Raw genomic sequence first — 18,735 nt, forward strand, 5'->3', positions numbered from 1 at the left:
GGACAATTATAAACATCGCATTGCCATATTCTCCTTTGAACATCTGGGTTTTCTACTCCCTCTCCTCAGCAATCAGTTGTTTCGAACATGGCGTCCGTCAAAATGAAGGAACGAGCTGAAGCCTCAACCCCTGATTCGGTCACTGCTTCAACAACTATTACCACTCAGCCTGCTGGCAGCGATGAAAATGCAGAGTCGTTTCAGAGTTCTTCTCCCAAGGCCGATGAGGAACATAAATATCTGGCGACACGGCCGTTAACACTTCTGGGCGGCTCCCTCTTGCTCGTCATATTACTCGTTACGCTCGATGCCTCGATCCTTGCTACTGCCATTCCAAAGATTACAGATCACTTCCATACCATTGCTGACAGTGAGTCATCCCTCTTTGACACAAGGCGATAGCCCTCTGCAGGATCTGTTGTCAGATGAGGAAGCTTCTCGAGACAAGCTAACAGACATTGGCAGTCGGCTGGTACCCTGCAGCATACATGATAACAAATGCATCTTTGCAACCTCTCACCGGAAAAGTGTTCACATACTTCTCACTCAAGCGCGCCTTTCTTGGTTTTGTCGCCGTTTTCGAATTGGGATCCTTAATCTGCGCCCTCGCCTCGTCTAGCACAATGTTGGTGGTTGGGCGAGCAGTCGCTGGGATGGGGGCGTCGGGTCTGATGAACGGGACCCTCACCATCATTGCTGTCGCGGCTTCTCCTTCTGTCCGACCTACCATGATGGGACTCCTCATGTCTTTCGCTGGTGCTGGACAACTCATAGCGCCACTGATTGGTGGTGCCTTAACCGAGCATGTCTCGTGGCGCTGGTGCTTTTGGATCAACCTTCCCGTCGGCGCAGTGACCATAGTGGCGACAATGTTCATCCGTTTCCCGGCATACAAGGCTCGCAAGACAAATTGGACATTCCGAGATGTGATTCACGACTTCGACATTACTGGATTTGTTGTTTTTGCGCCAGCATGCGTCATGCTTCTTCTCGCTCTGGAGTGGGGTGGAACCACGTATTCATGGTCGTCCGCTACGATCATCGGACTATTCTGCGGGTCGGCAGGGGCATTCCTAGGCTTCTTCGCTTGGGAGTACCGTCAGGGAGAGTCTGCCATGATTCCACTATCGCTGATACGGAAGCGAGTCATTTACAGCAGTTTGCTCAACGCTGCATTGCAGTTCGGGGGCATATTGCTCTACGTGTATTACCTGCCTTTGTGGTTTCAAGTGATCAAATCTGCCAGCCCAACCATGAGTGCAGTCTACATCCTCCCAACTTTTGGGCTGCAGATCTTCAGCGCAGTCCTTGCTGGCGCCTTGACGTCCCGGTTCGGCTATCTGGCACCGCTGGCTGCAACCGGTTCCACCTTGGTTACAGTCGCAGCAGGGCTAGCCAGTACACTCGGTGTGCATACAGACGCGGGGAAGTACATTGGGTATCAGGTCCTCAACGGCGTGGGTCGAGGCTTCACGATGCAGCAGCCCATCCAAGCCGTCCAGTCCACCGTTTCACCTGCCATGATCCCCGTCGCAACGGCCACCGTGGCATTCTCCCAGACCTTCGGCGCCGCGCTGTTCCTCAGTCTCGGTCAAACCACCTTCCTGAACCTCCTCCGTCCCGCCTTGCGCACTCACGCACCCGGCGTCAACGCACAGGACGTAATCAACACCGGCGCCACGAACTACCTCGCCAATCTCCCCGCTGGGACACACAACGCCGGAGTCAGGAACGGCGTGCTCCTGGCGTACAACGACGCGATCACACAAACATTCTACCTCGCCGTGGGATGCGGCGCTGGTGCCTTTGTGGCGAGTTTGGGGCTGGGCAAAACCAAGGTCCCGACGAAATCAGATAAGAGGAACAAGAACGCCGAAAAGACAACAAATCGGGACGAGGAAAAGGGCGAGCGTCCCAGCAGCCAGGAGGAAAGTGGCCGGAGTACCAAGGAAACAGAGGGCTTATCGTAAAGGAGTCAGACGCAGGGGTAATTACAGTGTATGGTTCTCTTTGCACGTTGTGGGCGTTATTTTCTTTGATATCAAACCACCATCGCCCCCGCGCGGGGGGCCGGGCATCCGCCGAGAGAAAGGGGGTCTGGGTGGGGGGAGAGTTCTGAGGAATGTGAAAAGACATGGAAGATGGGGTTGGGGCTTAGATCATCTCTCCTCTACGGCGCAAGCAAAATGGAGACCATCGAAAGGGTGTGAACATGAGTGCATGGAGGAAAAAGTGGTCGCCCGGTCTCCATGATCTTTCTTCCAAATTTGTCTAATTGTCTAGTATAGAGTCTATCAGGTCTTTGTGTTGGCCTTATTGTTCTTGTGAGCACTCCACCGCTACCTTCTATGGGGACGATCGTCTAGTCGTCTAGTCATCTAGTCCCTTCTGTTCTTTGTGACTCTTGTTCCGCGAATGCATTGAATGTGAGCCGTCTCTGCTTGGGCTTCTACACCCAAGACCTGGAGACAACCCGGCGCTTCCATCCCTGGGACCACACTCGATGCTCGCTCTTACTCGAGTCTGTGGGCGTAAGCTGCAGCTCTAAGCACCGACTGCGAGTAAGGACTTGACAGTGTCGATAACACTGTCCTCCAAACTTCGGTACTTCAACCCCAGGATTTCCTTCGATCTCGAGTTGTCGTACTGATAGATATCTGACGGCATGTCACTCACAAGCTTGTCTGGGAGCTTGCTAGCCAGATCTGGGAAGTGTTGCTTGATGATATGTGCGATGTCGGCGTTGGAGTAGAGGCCCGCTGTGGTGAAGAAGCGTTTGCCGCCCGCTTCGGGGATTTCCAGGGCTTTGACGTGAGCGAGTGCAACGTCCCGAACGTCGATCCAGAGATAGGCGCCTGTAGGAGGGAGACCGGTATCCTTCGTCCGGCCTTGGATCATGTTTCTGATCCGTTCGTTGGAAGTGTTGATAGTCTCGAGGGAGTTGAGGTAGTGCACAACCGGACCAAGGACGAGGGGTGGATTGATGGTCGCGATGTCAAAGTTGGGCTTTTCTTTCTCGACAAACTCCCACGCCGCCCGCTCAGCGAACGTCTTTGACGCGCGGTATGTAGTTGCGGGATCCTTGGTGGCTTCCTCCTCGGTGACCGGGTTCCAGCTCTTCTCGCTGTAGACCTTCTCGTGCGACTTGGGGTTGATGATTGCTGCAAAGGAACTGGTGATGACTACTCGCTTGACAGTAGGTGCATATTTCTTGACAGCCTTGAGAATTCCAGTGGTGCCAATGATGGCAGGATCCAACAGATCTTTCTTGGGATCCGTGACATTGAAGTGGAATGGCGACGCGGTGTGCAGGACGCCTTCGAAGGGCGGATCTGATTTGACGGCCTCGTCGAAGGCGTTTTCTTGCGCGATGTCGCCGACGATCACGTAGCTGAGTTTGTCCTTTGGTTGACCAGGCTGATTCCTCAAGATCTTTTGGCCCTTTTCCGGTGATCGTACGGTGAAGACGACGGAGTGGCCATGCTGAAGCAGGTAGTCGACGCAATGGGCGGCGATAAAGCCGGAACCGCCTGTCAAGAGAACTCTCATATTGTTGGGTATGTGATGATAACGGTTTCTGAAGATTTTGGACGGGTGGATTAGCTGTGGCTGAACTGGTCTAAAAAGATTTGTTTTACTGAGCAGCATCGAACTCTTTATACCTTCTGATAAGCTTCGGCAGTTGTCGGTCAAAAGTCCGTCATGGCAGAGATAGTCGCCCTTGTATCAGAAAATGGGCGAGGTAAGCACGTCATTAACCTGTTCCTGGCGCCAGCTAGAGGGCGAATTGAACCCTTAGTCGCTTGAAAACTCTTTATCCATTCTCCTCGTCATGGAGTTGGTTGGCTTCATCTCCGCTAAACCCGTCGTAATCGATAGCGGCTCCCCACATGCCACGCCGTTCAAGGGTCCGAATCGGATATAACGTAGACTTGCGCTCGTGGGGGTGATCCCGAGTTGCAAGCTGGACCACTCATCTCAGACTTACTGTATGTGTGGAAGTGCCTTGGATTGGGCATCGACATGGTGGGTTGGAACGCTGCGAGGTCGCGATAGGATGTGTCGCCAAGGTGGACCAAGAGAGTGGCTGCTTTGTGAGAGATGGCCAAGTACGAGTAGTGTTGTAGTTGTTGCTGGGCATTCATCTTAAACACTGGTAGCCTGATATATCACCTCTGAGGAGGAGGGTAAACGACGCAGGCGATGCCACGGAGCAAGTGGGAGTACGTTCAGTATCTCACCCAAGCCTCAGCAAGCTGCTTTGTGCGGCCCCTACTCGTGCTTGGCTGCGATGTTGTTGGTATGAGTGGCGCATAGAGACGCTGCTCGGCTGGTAGGAGAGAGGGGAAGGCGGGAAGGCTAAATGGCTGCGGAGAAATTGTCGCCTCCCACTAACAAACCACGCGTAAGGCTGTCCATCTTTACAACTCGAGTTTGTTCCCTTACGCAGCACATCCACCCGGACTTATTCACCATCATGGGCAATGACGGAGGAAGGTGAGTCGATTCCTGTTGTCCTGAGACATTGATGTACAGATTGCTGACAGTGGACAGTATTCCTACACGACGTGAGCTCGTCAAGGAAGCGGCGCGGAACCCAACAGCCACCGAACTAAAAGACAAGCAAAAAGAGCACCTCGCTCACCGTTGGTCCACCTGTCCAGTCTCCCACAAGCCCCTCAGGAAGCCTATCGTCTCAGATTACTCAGGCGACCTCTACAACAAGGACGCCATCATTCAGTTTCTCTTACCCGCCGAAGCTAGCTCTGTGGACAAGCCAGAGTACGAGAAATTCATCCAAGGCCGCATCAACAGTCTGAAGGATGTGGTCGAAGTGCAATTTGAAACAGAACATGATGAGAAGACCAGGTCGGACCGATGGATCTGCCCCGTCACATCCAAGGAGCTCGGTCCGAATGTCAAGGCAGTCTACCTCGTACCCTGCGGCCATGCTTTTTCACAAGAGGCCATCAAAGAGATGAAGAGCGAGGGAAAATGCGTCCAGTGCGGCACTCCATACGAAGAAAGAGACATCATACCCATTCTTCCGAGCACTGAGAAAGACAAGGCGCTCGTAATCGAGCGGATAGAAGCCTTGCGCTCTCTGGGACTCTCGCATTCCTTGAAAAAAGCCAGCGGGAGCAAAAAGCGGAAGGCAAATGGTAGTGACAAGTTGGAACAAGTGCAAAATACTTCGGAAGTGCAAGCAACCAGGACAAATGGGCAGGAGAAATCATTGCCGTCTAACGCCTCTCGTCCTGCGACAACCCACCCAGGAACCTCGACGCCCAACTTGCCCCATGGGATTAAGAATGCCACAACCGCCAGTCTCACTGCCCGAGTCTTGGAAGAGGAAGAAGCAAGGAAGAAGAGACGGCGTGAGAACGAGAACATCAGCTCCCTGTACTCGAAGCATTCAGACGAGAAAGCCAGGAGAGACGGCGATTTCATGACTCGAGGGTTTTCGATCCCTGCAAACGCCCGACACAAATAGTCACAACGTCATCCGACGCTTCATCCAAAACATTCTACGCCTACGTCTTCCGGATGGAGGAGCATTTGACCGACCATTGTGGTCATTCTGGCGAGAGTTGAGTGCAGCAAGATTGACATCTTGCGCAGATGGCACCGATACTAACTTCGCACGCTCATCATATGGCTTACTTCCCCCATCAATGCGATTTGCGGGGAATGTGTCGACGCCGCTAAAATGAGCACTCATAATCCAACACCTGTCGTCGGTCGAACAACAACACGGGGTACAGGTGGCCTATCATATGTCTTCCTGTCTGGGGAGGCGATGGGCTGCGGTCGTTCTAAGGCTGGCTTACTCGTCGCTTTGGCTTACTGGCTCACGTCCGAACGATGAAATGCCGGAATGTCCCAGCCCAAAGTATTCAACCCCAGCGGTAATCGGACATGGTCGTCACGGTCTATATGCAGATTCTCTCACCGTAATCAGGGTATACTACCATAGAAGCCGTTGTCATTGGTGCTTCTCGCTTTGACTGATTTCCGACACCGTTATACTCTGACAAAGCTCGGCCAAGAACATTTCCTCTTGTGGAACTCTAGCTCAACACATCAACTGAACGACAGTTCTGTTGTCTATCTATTCACCAGCTCGAGTATAAAAGCAGACCACACCTTCGCAAAATGCTCCAAGTATTCGATAAAGAAAGTCCTATCGGTACAACCGCTTCAGGAGACACAGCGTGATCTGCCGTCTTTCAGGAAGAGACAAACCAAGGTCTGCAACCTTATTGCCGTCAAAGCACTATGTCGAAGTTTCCCTCCTTCACCAAAACATGGCATCACTCGCCCTACGCTGCGATTGACCCTCGTCAACCTTCTCTATCCGCTCAGGGAAAGACTGTTTTCATTACCGGCGGCGCAACTGGAATTGGCAAAGCAACGGCAATCGCCTTTGCCCAGGCGAAGGCAAGGGCCGTTGTCATCACAGGTCGGACCAAATCCACGCTTGACTCTGCGAAGGTCGAGATCGAGGAAGCAGCACAGGCTGAAAGTAACCGGGACTTCCAGTGTCTGGTCTTTCAAGCCGACGTGACATCCGCAAGCGCCATGGAGGACGCTTTTGGTCAGACCGTCCAGAAGTTAGGCGGAATCGATGTACTTGTCTCCAATGCAGGTTACGTGGATAGCCACTCAGTCATTGCCCAATCAGACCTGGATGATTATTGGCAATGCTTCGAGACGAATGCCAAAGGCGCTCTCGTGGTTATCAAGGCATTCTTGAAAACGCATTCAGCAGCTCAACCTCAATCGGCGTCAGCGCAGAACCCGCCTGTTCCTAAGCCCATCATAATCAACATCTCTTCGGGCGCTGCTCACCTGCCTCCCCCCGTGATACCCACCTTCTCCGCCTATGCTGCCTCGAAACTCGCAGCTCTTCACATCTTTTGCTACCTCCAAGACGAACATCCCGATGATCTCATAGTGTTCAATCTCCAACCGGGTGAAATTCCTACCGCAATGGCAAGAAAGGGACAGCGAAACATGGCGAAGGATGACGTGCGGCTACCTGCTTCCTGGTGTGTCTGGGCCGCGGCCAAGGCAGAGAGTGATGCGAATTTCCTCAAAGGTAGGTTCGTGTGGGGCAATTGGAACGTTGATGAGCTCTGTGAGAGGAGGGAGGAGGTAGAGAAAGGAGATCTCCTCAAGGTAGAGTTGAAGGGTTGGGGAGGGGAGTTTGTGGAACGATATGTTGAATGATACGCTTTGCGAACCGATCAACGGATAGGTCTAGGTATCTCAGGTTAAAGCGGTCTTGGGAAAACAAGACTTACATCCAGAAGTTCGAGAGAACACTGGCAAGTATAGACAGTCTGAACCGTCCATTTTTCAAGTAATAATAACTTATGAGCCCTTCTGGACAAAGCATCCATGCCGATTTTGGCCGCCTGGCAGGGGTACGTGTCCGGGGTTGCGTTCTCGTACGGTCAGATCGATGATAAGCAAAGTCTAAGTAGAGCTTACTACATCAACCTCCTTTTCGTTTGAGCTTGTATCTCTGATCCACCGTTCCGCCTGTACATCATAACAATACCCGATATTCTTCATGGCTGCTGTTGTAAAAGCCAAGGGCTCCAAGCATGGCCGGCATCTGCTCAACAAGGGTCACCAAAGCCCGCAGCAATTACCTAGGTACCCAAATTCCTAGGTAGGTGCTCTCGAGCATGAAACGGCACGTGCCAACACTGTCATTAGTGTCGCCGAAAGATTTGATCCCGTCCATTGGGATTATCCAGCGGAATTCCAGCCATATGATATAGCAATCGAATGTGACGAGGGAGTTTTCAGCTACCTTGTCTGTCCCCATTCCGAGCTCTGCCTGGATCCCAATAGGAGAGAGCCGCACCTAGACTGTCTTGTTGTTGCCGTCGAAGGGGCTTGCTCTGGAAATGGGAAGCAGCACTCGGATGTGAAAGCAGGCATCGGCGTCTACTTTAGAAGCGCCTCATCAGGGAATAAACGAGCCAGCCTTCCCAGCCAGATCTCGACGAATCAGCGAGCAGAACTTGTAGCATCCATTGTCGCCCTTGCTCGGATCAGGAGGCTTATGGGACCAGATGGTATATTGTGCGATGACTGCGGTATGAACCATGTAATAATCAAGACGGACTCGAATTATGTTGTTCAGGGGATGACTGAATGGATGGGGAAATGGCAGAAAAATGGATTCCGCACCGATCGCGGGGCCCCTGTTACAAACTCGGCTCTCTTTCAGTTGCTGGGCAAAATGGTCACTTTGGTCCAAGATACTCTGGCCTGCACGGTTTATTTTTGGCATGTCCCCAGAACTTTCAACAAAGAGGCGGACAAGTTGGCTAAAGAGTCTCTGATCGCGGGTGCCGTTGAGGATCCTGAGATGGAGCTGTGAGCATTGGCGATTGAAGAACGGATGGGCGCAGAAACATCCCTCGACAATAACAAGGAAGCAGGACCCTTTGTGTGTTTGGATCAAATGCTGTCTTGTGGTCCAGCCCTGAGGCTCTCAAGGGGCACATCGGCTCAAACTCTGTGTTAACAAGGCATTTTGGGTGACGTGGTGGTCATTGGAGGCGTCGAAAGCATCAGCAAGGAATATGAGAGGCAGAGGCACCTGCTGGAGGCGAATCATATATCCTCCACGATGTGCTGTGGGAGTCATGGGACAAGGAGCGGCAGCCTCGCCCACCCGCAACGAGGCTGAGACTACTAGCCTGAGTCGCGCCTGCCTCATGTACCGAGTCTCTCTGTTGCTCTGTGTAAACTGATTGCACTCCTGGCAGGCGCCACCAGAGAATGTACGCAGCCCCGTCATCACCTCCATTTTCAAGAATCTACTACCTGGTTCACCTTTCTCTTCATGCGAAGTCGGCCATTATTGCACTTTGAAAGGGACTCTTTTTTTTTGGCAGAGTCATGATGGACGCTTCCGGAACAGTGCCCAAGAAAGGCCGCAAGAGACTCAGACAGACTCTTCTGACATTTTCTGCTCATGCTACATCAAACCCTGCCTCGCAGAATTCATCACTTGTCTCTGACCGTGTCGGTGGCACCGTGAGGCCGTCTCAACCACCCACCTTGCCCGCCGAGATTTGGCACCGCATTCTTGAGCCACTGAGTACTTTGGGACTGAAAACAATGCGCTTGGTGTGTCGCGACTGGTCTCTGATAGGCGCTCAATACTTGTTCAGCACCGTCTATTTGAACAGCTACGAGAAGGCCTGGGCCGGGCTCCGGAGCATTTGCAATTCCAACTACGCTCCTTGCGTAAGGAGGATTGTCTGGAATCCGCTGGTATTGCTTGAAGCATGTCTCGACGGTCCGGTGTGGAGGCGCAGGTACCAGAATCTTCTCGAGGGATTGAGTCAATCAGAAATTTCCGCCCTGCATCGAGAGTACATTAAGCTGCATTCGAGAAGGAGAGACCTGTTTCGATCTTCAGCTATCAACCCCATATCAAAAGCCCTTCGAAACCTTCCCCACTGTTACGAATGTGTCATATCAGACGACTACGATTTGGAGTCAACTTGTCTTGATCCTTATGTGAGGAAGAGCGTCCAAGGACTTCTCCGCGAGCTTCCAGGTCATGCTATATGGGGATTGCGGCCCAAGTGGACAGTAAATTACTTCGGTGAATACGTTCAGAACAACGAAGTCAAGCAGATAATGCACACTGGTATAGAGGTATTCAAACTGCTCCAACACTGTGCGTCCATCAAAAGCTTGTCCGTTGAATGTTGGGGAGAGAGTTGGTTTCGCATTACAGAACCTGGAAGATCTCTGCGGAAAGGCTCAGGAGTTATGCATGGATACACTATCCATGGTGTCTACCACTCGGCCATTCAGAACATTTCATTGCGCCTCAAATGCTGCAGGGGTGGTTGGCTACCAGGCAGTCAGGATCAGCCGCCATTTTACTTCGAGGATGCTTTCGGTGGCATGTTCTCGTTCCCTGAGCTGCGGGAATTGTCTCTCGAGCCGGTTTACACAGACCCAGGTCCGGACTTCTTCGAAGATCCTTACACAACAGAAGGAGATGAAAGCTCCCCTGAGCCTGAGCCTGAGCCAAATGAGGATGGCTCTTCAGCCGGATCACAGTCCGGGGAATCGCCACAGTTCCACAGCACAGCGTGTGAGCTGCGAGAATGCTGCCCTCGACCACATTGGCTGACACTCGACATGATGCATTCACTTTATGCAAAGTTGGATCTTGGTTTGGTGAAGCTTCCAAAATTGGAAAAGCTTGTCGTCACCAATGTCACACTTGATGCGAGATGCCTTCTTTTATGGCTATGCGAGCAGGTGCAACTTCCTGTTTCTGGGCTTTCAATCTGCTTACAAGGCACTGCCTTTCTGTTTGACCTCGATCCGAAGACCCTGTTCCAAGGACTCGCTCAACTAAACGTCAATTTGTGCTATGATCCAGATAAGACATTCCACTATGGGAATGATCCAGAGAGGACATTCCACTTTGGGAATGCACCAGATGCCCTCATACTCTCCGACGGGAACACCATCCGACATGTTCCGACAAGTTGGACTGCTGATCTGGTGGTCTGGTCAAAGTACGACATCGAACTGCTGCTCTGGGAGAGTCCACCCGTCCAGATGCCGCCATCTTCAACGTTCGAGAATCTTGTTGTCGGACCAATCGATGTCAGGCGTCGCCCTAGCGCATTTATATCTATGCACCGCCAGTGGCCGAGCATCGAACTGGCCTACTACACCATGCCTGGCGTGGAGGGTGGCATCTGCGACTGGTTGCCAATCAGCCCGCCCGAGTCATTGACCCTCCTTGTGTACAGGCCGCATCGATTCTGACCCCGGTTCTTGTGATGAAGAACTCGAGCCTGCAATACGCAGTAGCACAATCGAGGTGGATCAACAAGAGGCACAACTCGATTAGCAAAGACAGTAGACGCTCTTACTGTTCGATGCGGAGTTGTTTGTACTTGAAGTTATGGAACAACTCAACCATACGAATAGCGAAGATTTGTCATTCACCCTTGTTGAGGGAGCAGACAGAGAACTCTCTTCAAAAAACAGAGTCAAAATGGACGCTGATATTTTTCCAAGTACCTCGTGTCGGAGGTCATGACTATTGCCCTTTGGAGCCGGTGCAGTCCTTCTAGCCGCAACGATGAGGGAAGCTGTTCGACAAAGCATGAAAGGAGACCAGGCTACCGATTGCCTGGGTACCTAGTGTCTGGCAAGGTTCCTCCATTTTCTGGTAAGCGGCATAATGAGATTGAGGTAAATGTGAAATAAATAGACAGCTGTGCAGCGAATGTCTATCAATTTGCAGTAGCGTCTCTTTCTCGCAATCTTCACCATGTCCCTCGTATTTGGATCCTCTCACTGTGCCCCTAGTTCCTCCAGCTTCGTGTCGCTCACCATCATGGGCAGCCTGTAAGAGCAGTGAAACCAGAATGCGAAGAGAAGGAACGAACCCACTCATTTTCATTTTTCTAGCTCAACCGGTTCAAGAATCCTCTCTGCGAATCCGGGGTACGCTGGGCATCGTTAGTGGTCATTCTCCCTGGCTGTACCTCGTATGAAGCCGGCCTTCCTAAAAGCGGCGCTTATTCCGCCTCAGCAATTTACGCGTCGAACGCGCCGACCTCTATCGTTTGATTGTGGCCAGTTAGACTCAATGCGGCCATTTGTTCAATCACTCCATGGCCGAGACCTCCGATTGCTAGATAGCATCATTCGCCCCCGGCCGCTCCTCATATCCCACAATCCCCCTCGAGAGACCAAAAAGCCCACCGTCAAGCCATGGCTCCTGGCCCAAGGTCAATGGAGGGGAGCAAAATCGGTGTCAGGGAAGAAGGTGAAAGAACTACAACAAGGCACGATCCAGGCTGAACCCCTTCCCGATCTACCTGCCGACGATGAGCCCCAGTATCCGACCGTGCTCAAGGGTGCCAAATCCAACATGGCCAAATTCGACAACTGCGTCCTACTCACCCGTGTCGGCAATTTCTACGAATTGTACTTCGAACAGGCGGAAGAATATGGGCCGCTCCTCAATCTCAAGGTCGGCCACAAGCAGACCAAGCTCGGTCCCGTTGCGATGGCGGGATTCCCCTTTTTTCAGCTGGACAGATTCTTGAAAATGCTCGTACAAGACCTCAACAAATATGTTGCCATATGCGAAGAATTCTTGGTCCAGGCCTCGGGCAAGGTCAAATCAGGAGGTCTCAAACACGACCGTCGGGTGACAAGAGTGATTACCCCGGGCACGTTGATTGATGAGAAGTTCCTAGACCCATACGAATACAACTTTTTGCTATCTATTGATCCGGAACCTATCGTGACCGACCAAAGCAGTGTTAGCACCTCCGGAGGGTCAGCACCCGAGCCTGAGCAGAAGATCGGTCTTGCTTGGTTGGATCTATCCACTGGTGACTTCTATACGCAGATCACCGGCCGCGGCTCGTTGTCTTCGGCGTTGACCAGAATTGATCCCCGGGAGATTGTTCTGCCTTCTGACGTTTCTGAAGAAATTCGCAACGAGGTACAGAACATTGTTGGCCATGATCATCGACTCCTTACATTGCACAAGACAGAAGGTGAATTTGTATCCATGACAGAGTGGAACGAGATGCTCGAGTCCCCTGTGGCTGAACATTCAGACGGAGTATTCAGCACAGCAGAAAAATATGCTGGTCACCGACTCTTGGACTACGTCCGCAACCGGCTGCAGGGGTTACAGCTTCGTCTGCAGCCTCCACGTCAAAGGGAACTCCAAGCAATTCTGAACATTGATCGTAACAGTCTTAGGGGCTTGGAGATTTTGGAGACTGCACGAGACGGCCTTGGGAAGGGCAGCTTGTTTCATGCTGTCAAGAGGACCTCAACTAAAAGCGGTGCTCGCCTTCTTCGAGACCGTCTTACATCACCATCAGCTTCCCTGAGCGAAATCAATGACCGACTTGACCTGGTGTCAGTATTTGTTGAAAATGAGGAATTCACGGAGTCTTTGATCTTCCGTCTTCGACGGACATTCGATGTCCAACGTATCGTTCAAAAATTTGCTCTAAACAAAGGAGATGCTGACGACATGCTGTCGCTGGCGAGCGCCATCGCTGAGACTGTTGCAACGAATGATCTTTTGCAGTCACTGGAACAAGATTTGAAGACCGCTGAGAACCATGAGTTGGATCAAGCAAATGTGATAGTTCCGCTCCAAAAGCTGTTACGGCGTTTTGAACTGCAAGGCCCGGCCGAGCTTCAGGCTCTGATTTCCTCGGCCATTGATGAGCAGGGTCTCATGCAGAAACACCGGCTTGAAGAAGACGAAGCGGCAAGTGTGGCAGCCATGGCACATGATGTCGTCCTGCAAAGCGCTCCAGAAGAATTGGAGTTGTTGCCCAAAGCTGTGAGAACAAGGACCAAGTTGGAAGACCCGAAGAAGGACGAGATTGAACTCGAGGAGCCATGGATAATGCGGCGCAATGCTAGCGAGGCGCTTCTACGGCTACATGAAGACCTAGACTCACTGCAAACAGAAAAGGTCAATCTGGCGAACAGACTGCGAGAGGAACTATCTGCGCCGACTTTGATTCTCAAATCCACACCGGGCCTAGGCCACATCTGCCATATTCGCAGCGCCACAGGCTTCAATCGAGAAAAGTTGGAATCGCTCGATGCAAGGATGGTCTCGTCTTCGAAAAGTACTCGCTCCTTCTATCTGAGTGACTGGACACGGCTGGGCCGACGGGTTGATCAAGTGGTTCTCAACATCCGGGAGGAAGAAAAAAGAATCTTTGCAACGCTGAGGGAGCTTGTCATCAAGAACTTAGTGACATTGAGGCGCAATGCGGCAGTCATGGATGAATTAGATGTCGCAAGCGGTTTTGCTGTCCTTGCGAGGGAGCAATCATGGGTTCGACCCATCCTAAACAACGGTATGGAGCACAAGATCATCGGGGGCCGGCACCCTACAGTCAAAGTAGGATTGGAAGAGCAAGGCAGATCCTTTGTCAGCAACAATCTCCTCCTTGACCACAACGAGCGAATATGGCTTGTAACCGGGCCCAACATGGGTGGAAAGAGTACATTTCTCCGGCAGAATGCTCTGCTTACGATACTTGCTCAGGCCGGGTCGTACGTCCCGGCTGTCCACGCTGAAATTGGGCTCGTGGACCAGATCTTCAGTCGAATAGGGGCTGCAGATGACTTGTTTCGAGATCAGTCTACTTTCATGGTCGAGATGCTGGAGACAGCAGCCATTCTCAAACATGCCACTCCCAAGTCGTTTGTGATCATGGACGAGGTAGGGCGGGGCACGACTCCTGAAGATGGCACAGCGGTTGGATATGCGAGTCTGTATCACCTTTATCACGTTAACAAATGCCGGACGCTTTTCGCAACCCATTTCCACGCACTAGCAGACATGACGCGGAACTGGTCAAAACTGGGTTGTTATTGCACTGATGTGCTCGAGCACGAAGATGGCTCATTCATGTTCCTGCATCGATTGAAACAGGGCATCAACAGACACTCCCACGCACTGAAGGTGGCCAAACTGGCCGGACTGCCTCCAGCAGCTCTCAAAGTTGCAGAAGAAGTCTTGTTACAGATTACGGCGGAGAAGACTAAGGTACAGGGACAACCTCGTCCGCCAGAGGCAGCATTCGAAGGGGGAAAGACATTGATGGCTGCAACTGGGTGACCATCGGTGTCATTTCCTCATTCGTCCGGGAACCTCGGAGGCTGTTGAATCTCACCTGGTGCTGGTTTCGATGTTGCAACTGTGCCACAATTTTTACATGTCCGGGCGTCCTTATTGTTCTCAAACGCCAAGACACCTTCCTTGATCTGTGTGCCCAGGTCTGTGAGGTGGAAGCTTGCCTCATGGACAATGTTGTGACAATTCTTGCAATACCACCTCAGCGTGTCAACAGATTCTTCCGGCCGGGGCTGTTCAAGTACAACACCCACGGTGTCCGCAAACCGGACAGGGTTATGAGGAGTGTTGGGAGGTAGCAGAAACATGGAGTTCTCGTGAATGGGGACGTCAACGGGCGTATGCGGTGTGGTGGAGGTGTCCATGGTTTTCAGCAGCATGGAGCCCTTATGCTGATAAAAGAACTCGGGAGTGGTATTGATGTGATAGTCTGTTCGAGCGTTTGGCCCGCCGACAACCATGACAGTCAGACCGCCGGTAGAGGACGAAGGGGCGTAGACACAATAGTTGTTAATGGGCGGCTTGAGCAGGTGCGAATTGTCTTTGAGCCTGAAGAACGAGTCAGCGCGAGTCCGTGCAACATCGAAACACTGAAATGTTCATGGTACCATTTGGGTAGATTTAACGCGCCCGCCATGATGGAGTGGTTTCTAGAGGGGACCAGGGTCAATTTGGAGGGGAATGGGCCTTTGCTCAGCCGTGCAGCAGGAGGAGCGAACAGTCCGACTTGTGTAGAACAAACCCGAGTATATCTGCGCAGACTCCTGACAGACTTCATGGAGTGCGGCTATGTTCCTGACTTGCAAATGTGGCCAGCAGAAGGTGACGGCCCGCGACTCTTATATGAACTGGTGGAATTGCGGGAAGTTTATTAATGAAGGCGACACGGGCGATCAACGTCAGTCGACGCATCCACGCATCATGCAAAAAGCGGCATGTGAACTGGGCAGCCCTGGCACCCACCTGGGACTGCCACTGACTGGGTGACTAACGAGCTGATTCCGATGCGGAGAAAAAAATTGTGTGCGGAGAACCTGAAGCGACAAGTTTCGACTTTTCTGATGTGAATGTTCGATTCTCAAGCGCAGGCACAAACACAAACAGTCGCATCCGCACATGAACATGAGCTGACCCTTGACCTTCCTCCCCTCTATCCCACAATGTCGATCTCTCAACCTTCCCTTCGGTTCTCCTCCCACAAATCCCTAACCTCACGTCTGATCCTCTCGACGTTGCTCGGTCGGCCTGTCCGCATCGACCAGATCCGCCCCAATTCACCCACCAACCCTGGCCTGGCGCCTCACGAGATCTCCTTCCTGAGACTTCTCGAAGCAGTGACGAATGGCTCGCACATTGAAATATCATATACAGGCACGGTACTGCTGTACAAGCCGGGATTGATCACTGGGTCGGCGCCGGGTAGTGGAGCGGACGGTGTCTCCGGAGTGTTGAGACACGAGATCCCCGCCACGAATACACGAGGACTGGCCTACTTTCTGATCCCCATGTGTCTACTTGCGCCGTTCAGCAAGGCCAAGTTCAACATCTTGTTCACTGGCCCCGGTGTGATCACGAGTTCCACCCCAGACACGTGGGGGGATATGAGCGTGGATTCGGTCAGGACTGCGATTTTGCCTCTCTACGCCAAGTTTGGCATCGAGAGGGATATCGAGTTGAGGATCTTAAAACGATCAAACCCTGGACCTAGGGGTTTGGGTGGAGCGGGCGAGGTACAATTGGTGTTCGGCCACCAAGTGCGACTACCCAAGACTTTACATATGCTCAATCCAGGAAGGGTGAAGAAGATCAGAGGCGTGGCTTATTCAACTGGTGTCAGTGGACAGAACAATGCAAGAATGATCGAGGCAGCGAGGGGTGTGTTGAATCAGTTCGCTGGGGACATCTATATCTTCTCCGACGTTGGCAGTGCTAGTCTGATGCCTGCACCGACAAAGGACAACCCAAACGCAAAGAAGAAGGTCGGGCTCGGGTTTGGGCTGTCACTCGTGGCTGAGACTTCAAGTGGATGTCTATACTCTGCAGACTCGGCGAGTCCTCCCGAGGGTGGCAGACCGCCGGAGGACATTGGGCGGATGTGCGCATTCCAGCTGCTTGAGAGCATTGAGAGAGGTGGGTGCGTGAGTCTGGAGGCCCTCGAGACAGTCTTCACCTTGATGACCATGGGATCTGAGGATGTCGGTAGAATCCAGGTGGGGCGAGATGTGATGGCCAACGAGCACACGATTCAACTGGCGAGAGATCTGAAGGCCTTTGGCTCGGCAGGGTGGGGAATCAGAGATGTTGAAGGTGAGAAGGGAGATGGGCAGCTCTTGGTCAGCATTGTGGGTAGAGGAGTTGGCAATGTTGGGCGAAAAATTGGTTAAAGATGAGTCGATTCCACGGCCTACGAGTGAACTGCATCTAGTCATCAAGCTGTCCGACAACCTCCAGAAAGGACGAGACTCGCTCGGCTTCGCGGACCGACAGACTGCAGCATCACGCTCCCTTTCGTCCTTCTCCAGACTATCGGTTCCCCGATCACAGCTGAAAGCGTCAGATTTTCCCTGCGATCTGAGATCTGCGATGTCGGCACGGCTTTTGCTGCGCGCCTTGCTGACTAGAGGGCAGAAGGATGCCAGCGATGGATGCGATACCTCAACGCGCCATGCAGTCCACAAGGTCATTAATAGCAGTCATGGTCAGCAAAGCAGAGTCAAATCGACCTGGCCTCCATCAGCGCACAACACAACAAGACAAATAACAAAAGTTGTTTGTCGGCGAAGAGATTTCTACACGACTTCTCGGCCAGCTGCCGGTCTTTGTCTCGCGCCGAGCTGATGGCGAGGCTCCGCTGGAGCAGCCAATAATAGAAGGAGGGAGATCGGAAGGGAGAGCCAGACTCGGCGCTACGGGACGCCCGGATGGTTGGCGACTTGCGACCAGGCTTGTGAAGCTTGTGAAAGCCCCCGGGGTCTGCAGCTTCCAGGGTTGCATAATAAGACACTCGCGTGCCTGAGCATAACATTCCTAGAGGTACACGGGTATCATGAACGACAGAACGAGATACCAGTGTCGAGGCTTGTAACACCATATGCTCTGTTGTCCTTGGACTTCAAGTTGCCACATATTAGAACTGACTGGAACGGAGAGAGGGGCGGAAGAGGCGGGAATAAAATCGTTGCCAGTGACGAAATGGCATCATTCATGTCCTTTTTTCTCCACGCCACATGTGTCTTTCAACTTGATTGTGCAAGTAATACACGTCCATGTCACACCGGCATTAGTAGAATTCAGCAACCGAGCCCTCACGGACGAATCCAAAGGAACCATCAGCTCAAAGGATCCAGACAAAGCTCACCAGCTGGGGCACACGACAAATGCCTCTATGTACGAGCATGGATGGAGCTGCCGGAACGCGGATGCGTGCCTGATTACTTGATACAGGCAAGCTTTGGTCACCATCAAGAGACGATCCCCACCGCTGGATGCGCCTTGTCCATGGTCCATTGGCTTGTTCCTATCACTCTGCTGGTCCGCAAGGGAATCTGCTGACCTAGGGTATACACCTGTGGGTGCCTGCGGGCAGCCAGTGAGCTCAGCTATTCTTTTCCAAACACGCCCGTTGACTAAATCGCCGCTGGAAACTCTGTTCCCTAGCCAGAGCCTCGGTGCTGCCCGGAAGGGGGCCTCACCTTACTCATACGAGCTGCCGGTGTGTGAGGGACTGATGGCATCGACAGGCTTTTTCCCCTTCTAGAGGCAAGGGTGGTGGCTGGCATGCTCCTCGTACCATATGCTGCCTTGTCCTTTGGGCTGGTATCCGGCTTGCCCGTGAAGTGCATGCTCTATCCCCGGTCCATACATATTGCCGCTTATCCCACATCGTCTGGCTGTTGTGAGATGCTTGCGGCTCTTTTCCCTAACAGCTGACCTTTTCCTTCTGGATAGCCTCTGTAACCGCGACACACAGCAAGACACTAGGCAGATATCAGAATCAAAAGAATACGGCTACAGACGACCTAGCCAAAGCA

General features: G+C 52.4%; 8 protein-coding genes across 8 annotated transcripts; 6 read left to right on the forward strand and 2 right to left on the reverse strand.

Moving 5' to 3' along the window:
• Positions 1-87: 87 nt before the first annotated feature.
• Positions 88-1,970, forward strand: Z520_09725 (uncharacterized protein; the record flags this gene model as incomplete). The annotated part of the gene is made up of 2 exons (XM_016780219.1): positions 88-370; positions 466-1,970. The coding sequence occupies 2 exons, from the start codon at positions 88-90 to the stop codon at positions 1,968-1,970; spliced, it is 1,788 nt and encodes a 595-aa protein (XP_016628802.1).
• A 574-nt stretch (positions 1,971-2,544) lies between these two features.
• Positions 2,545-3,549, reverse strand: Z520_09726 (uncharacterized protein; the record flags this gene model as incomplete). The annotated part of the gene is made up of 1 exon (XM_016780220.1): positions 2,545-3,549. One exon carries the CDS (start codon positions 3,547-3,549, stop codon positions 2,545-2,547), a length of 1,005 nt encoding a protein of 334 aa, XP_016628803.1.
• A 928-nt stretch (positions 3,550-4,477) lies between these two features.
• Positions 4,478-5,494, forward strand: Z520_09727 (uncharacterized protein; the record flags this gene model as incomplete). The annotated part of the gene is made up of 2 exons (XM_016780221.1): positions 4,478-4,497; positions 4,555-5,494. The coding sequence occupies 2 exons, from the start codon at positions 4,478-4,480 to the stop codon at positions 5,492-5,494; spliced, it is 960 nt and encodes a 319-aa protein (XP_016628804.1).
• Positions 5,495-6,279: 785 nt separating this feature from the next.
• Positions 6,280-8,401, forward strand: Z520_09728 (uncharacterized protein; the record flags this gene model as incomplete). The annotated part of the gene is made up of 2 exons (XM_016780222.1): positions 6,280-7,208; positions 7,729-8,401. The coding sequence occupies 2 exons, from the start codon at positions 6,280-6,282 to the stop codon at positions 8,399-8,401; spliced, it is 1,602 nt and encodes a 533-aa protein (XP_016628805.1).
• Positions 8,402-8,928: 527 nt separating this feature from the next.
• Positions 8,929-10,830, forward strand: Z520_09729 (uncharacterized protein; the record flags this gene model as incomplete). The annotated part of the gene is made up of 1 exon (XM_016780223.1): positions 8,929-10,830. The coding sequence occupies one exon, from the start codon at positions 8,929-8,931 to the stop codon at positions 10,828-10,830; it is 1,902 nt and encodes a 633-aa protein (XP_016628806.1).
• An 832-nt stretch (positions 10,831-11,662) lies between these two features.
• Positions 11,663-14,689, forward strand: Z520_09730 (uncharacterized protein; the record flags this gene model as incomplete). The annotated part of the gene is made up of 1 exon (XM_016780224.1): positions 11,663-14,689. The coding sequence occupies one exon, from the start codon at positions 11,663-11,665 to the stop codon at positions 14,687-14,689; it is 3,027 nt and encodes a 1,008-aa protein (XP_016628807.1).
• A 17-nt stretch (positions 14,690-14,706) lies between these two features.
• Positions 14,707-15,341, reverse strand: Z520_09731 (uncharacterized protein; the record flags this gene model as incomplete). Its single annotated transcript, XM_016780225.1, has 2 exons — positions 14,707-15,253; positions 15,313-15,341. The coding sequence occupies 2 exons, from the start codon at positions 15,339-15,341 to the stop codon at positions 14,707-14,709; spliced, it is 576 nt and encodes a 191-aa protein (XP_016628808.1).
• A 523-nt stretch (positions 15,342-15,864) lies between these two features.
• On the forward strand, positions 15,865-17,088 carry Z520_09732 (uncharacterized protein; the record flags this gene model as incomplete). The annotated part of the gene is made up of 1 exon (XM_016780226.1): positions 15,865-17,088. One exon carries the CDS (start codon positions 15,865-15,867, stop codon positions 17,086-17,088), a length of 1,224 nt encoding a protein of 407 aa, XP_016628809.1.
• Positions 17,089-18,735: the final 1,647 nt, after the last annotated feature.

This window comes from Fonsecaea multimorphosa (assembly GCF_000836435.1).
Source record: "Fonsecaea multimorphosa CBS 102226 unplaced genomic scaffold supercont1.25, whole genome shotgun sequence".
Lineage (NCBI taxonomy): Eukaryota > Fungi > Ascomycota > Eurotiomycetes > Chaetothyriales > Herpotrichiellaceae > Fonsecaea > Fonsecaea multimorphosa.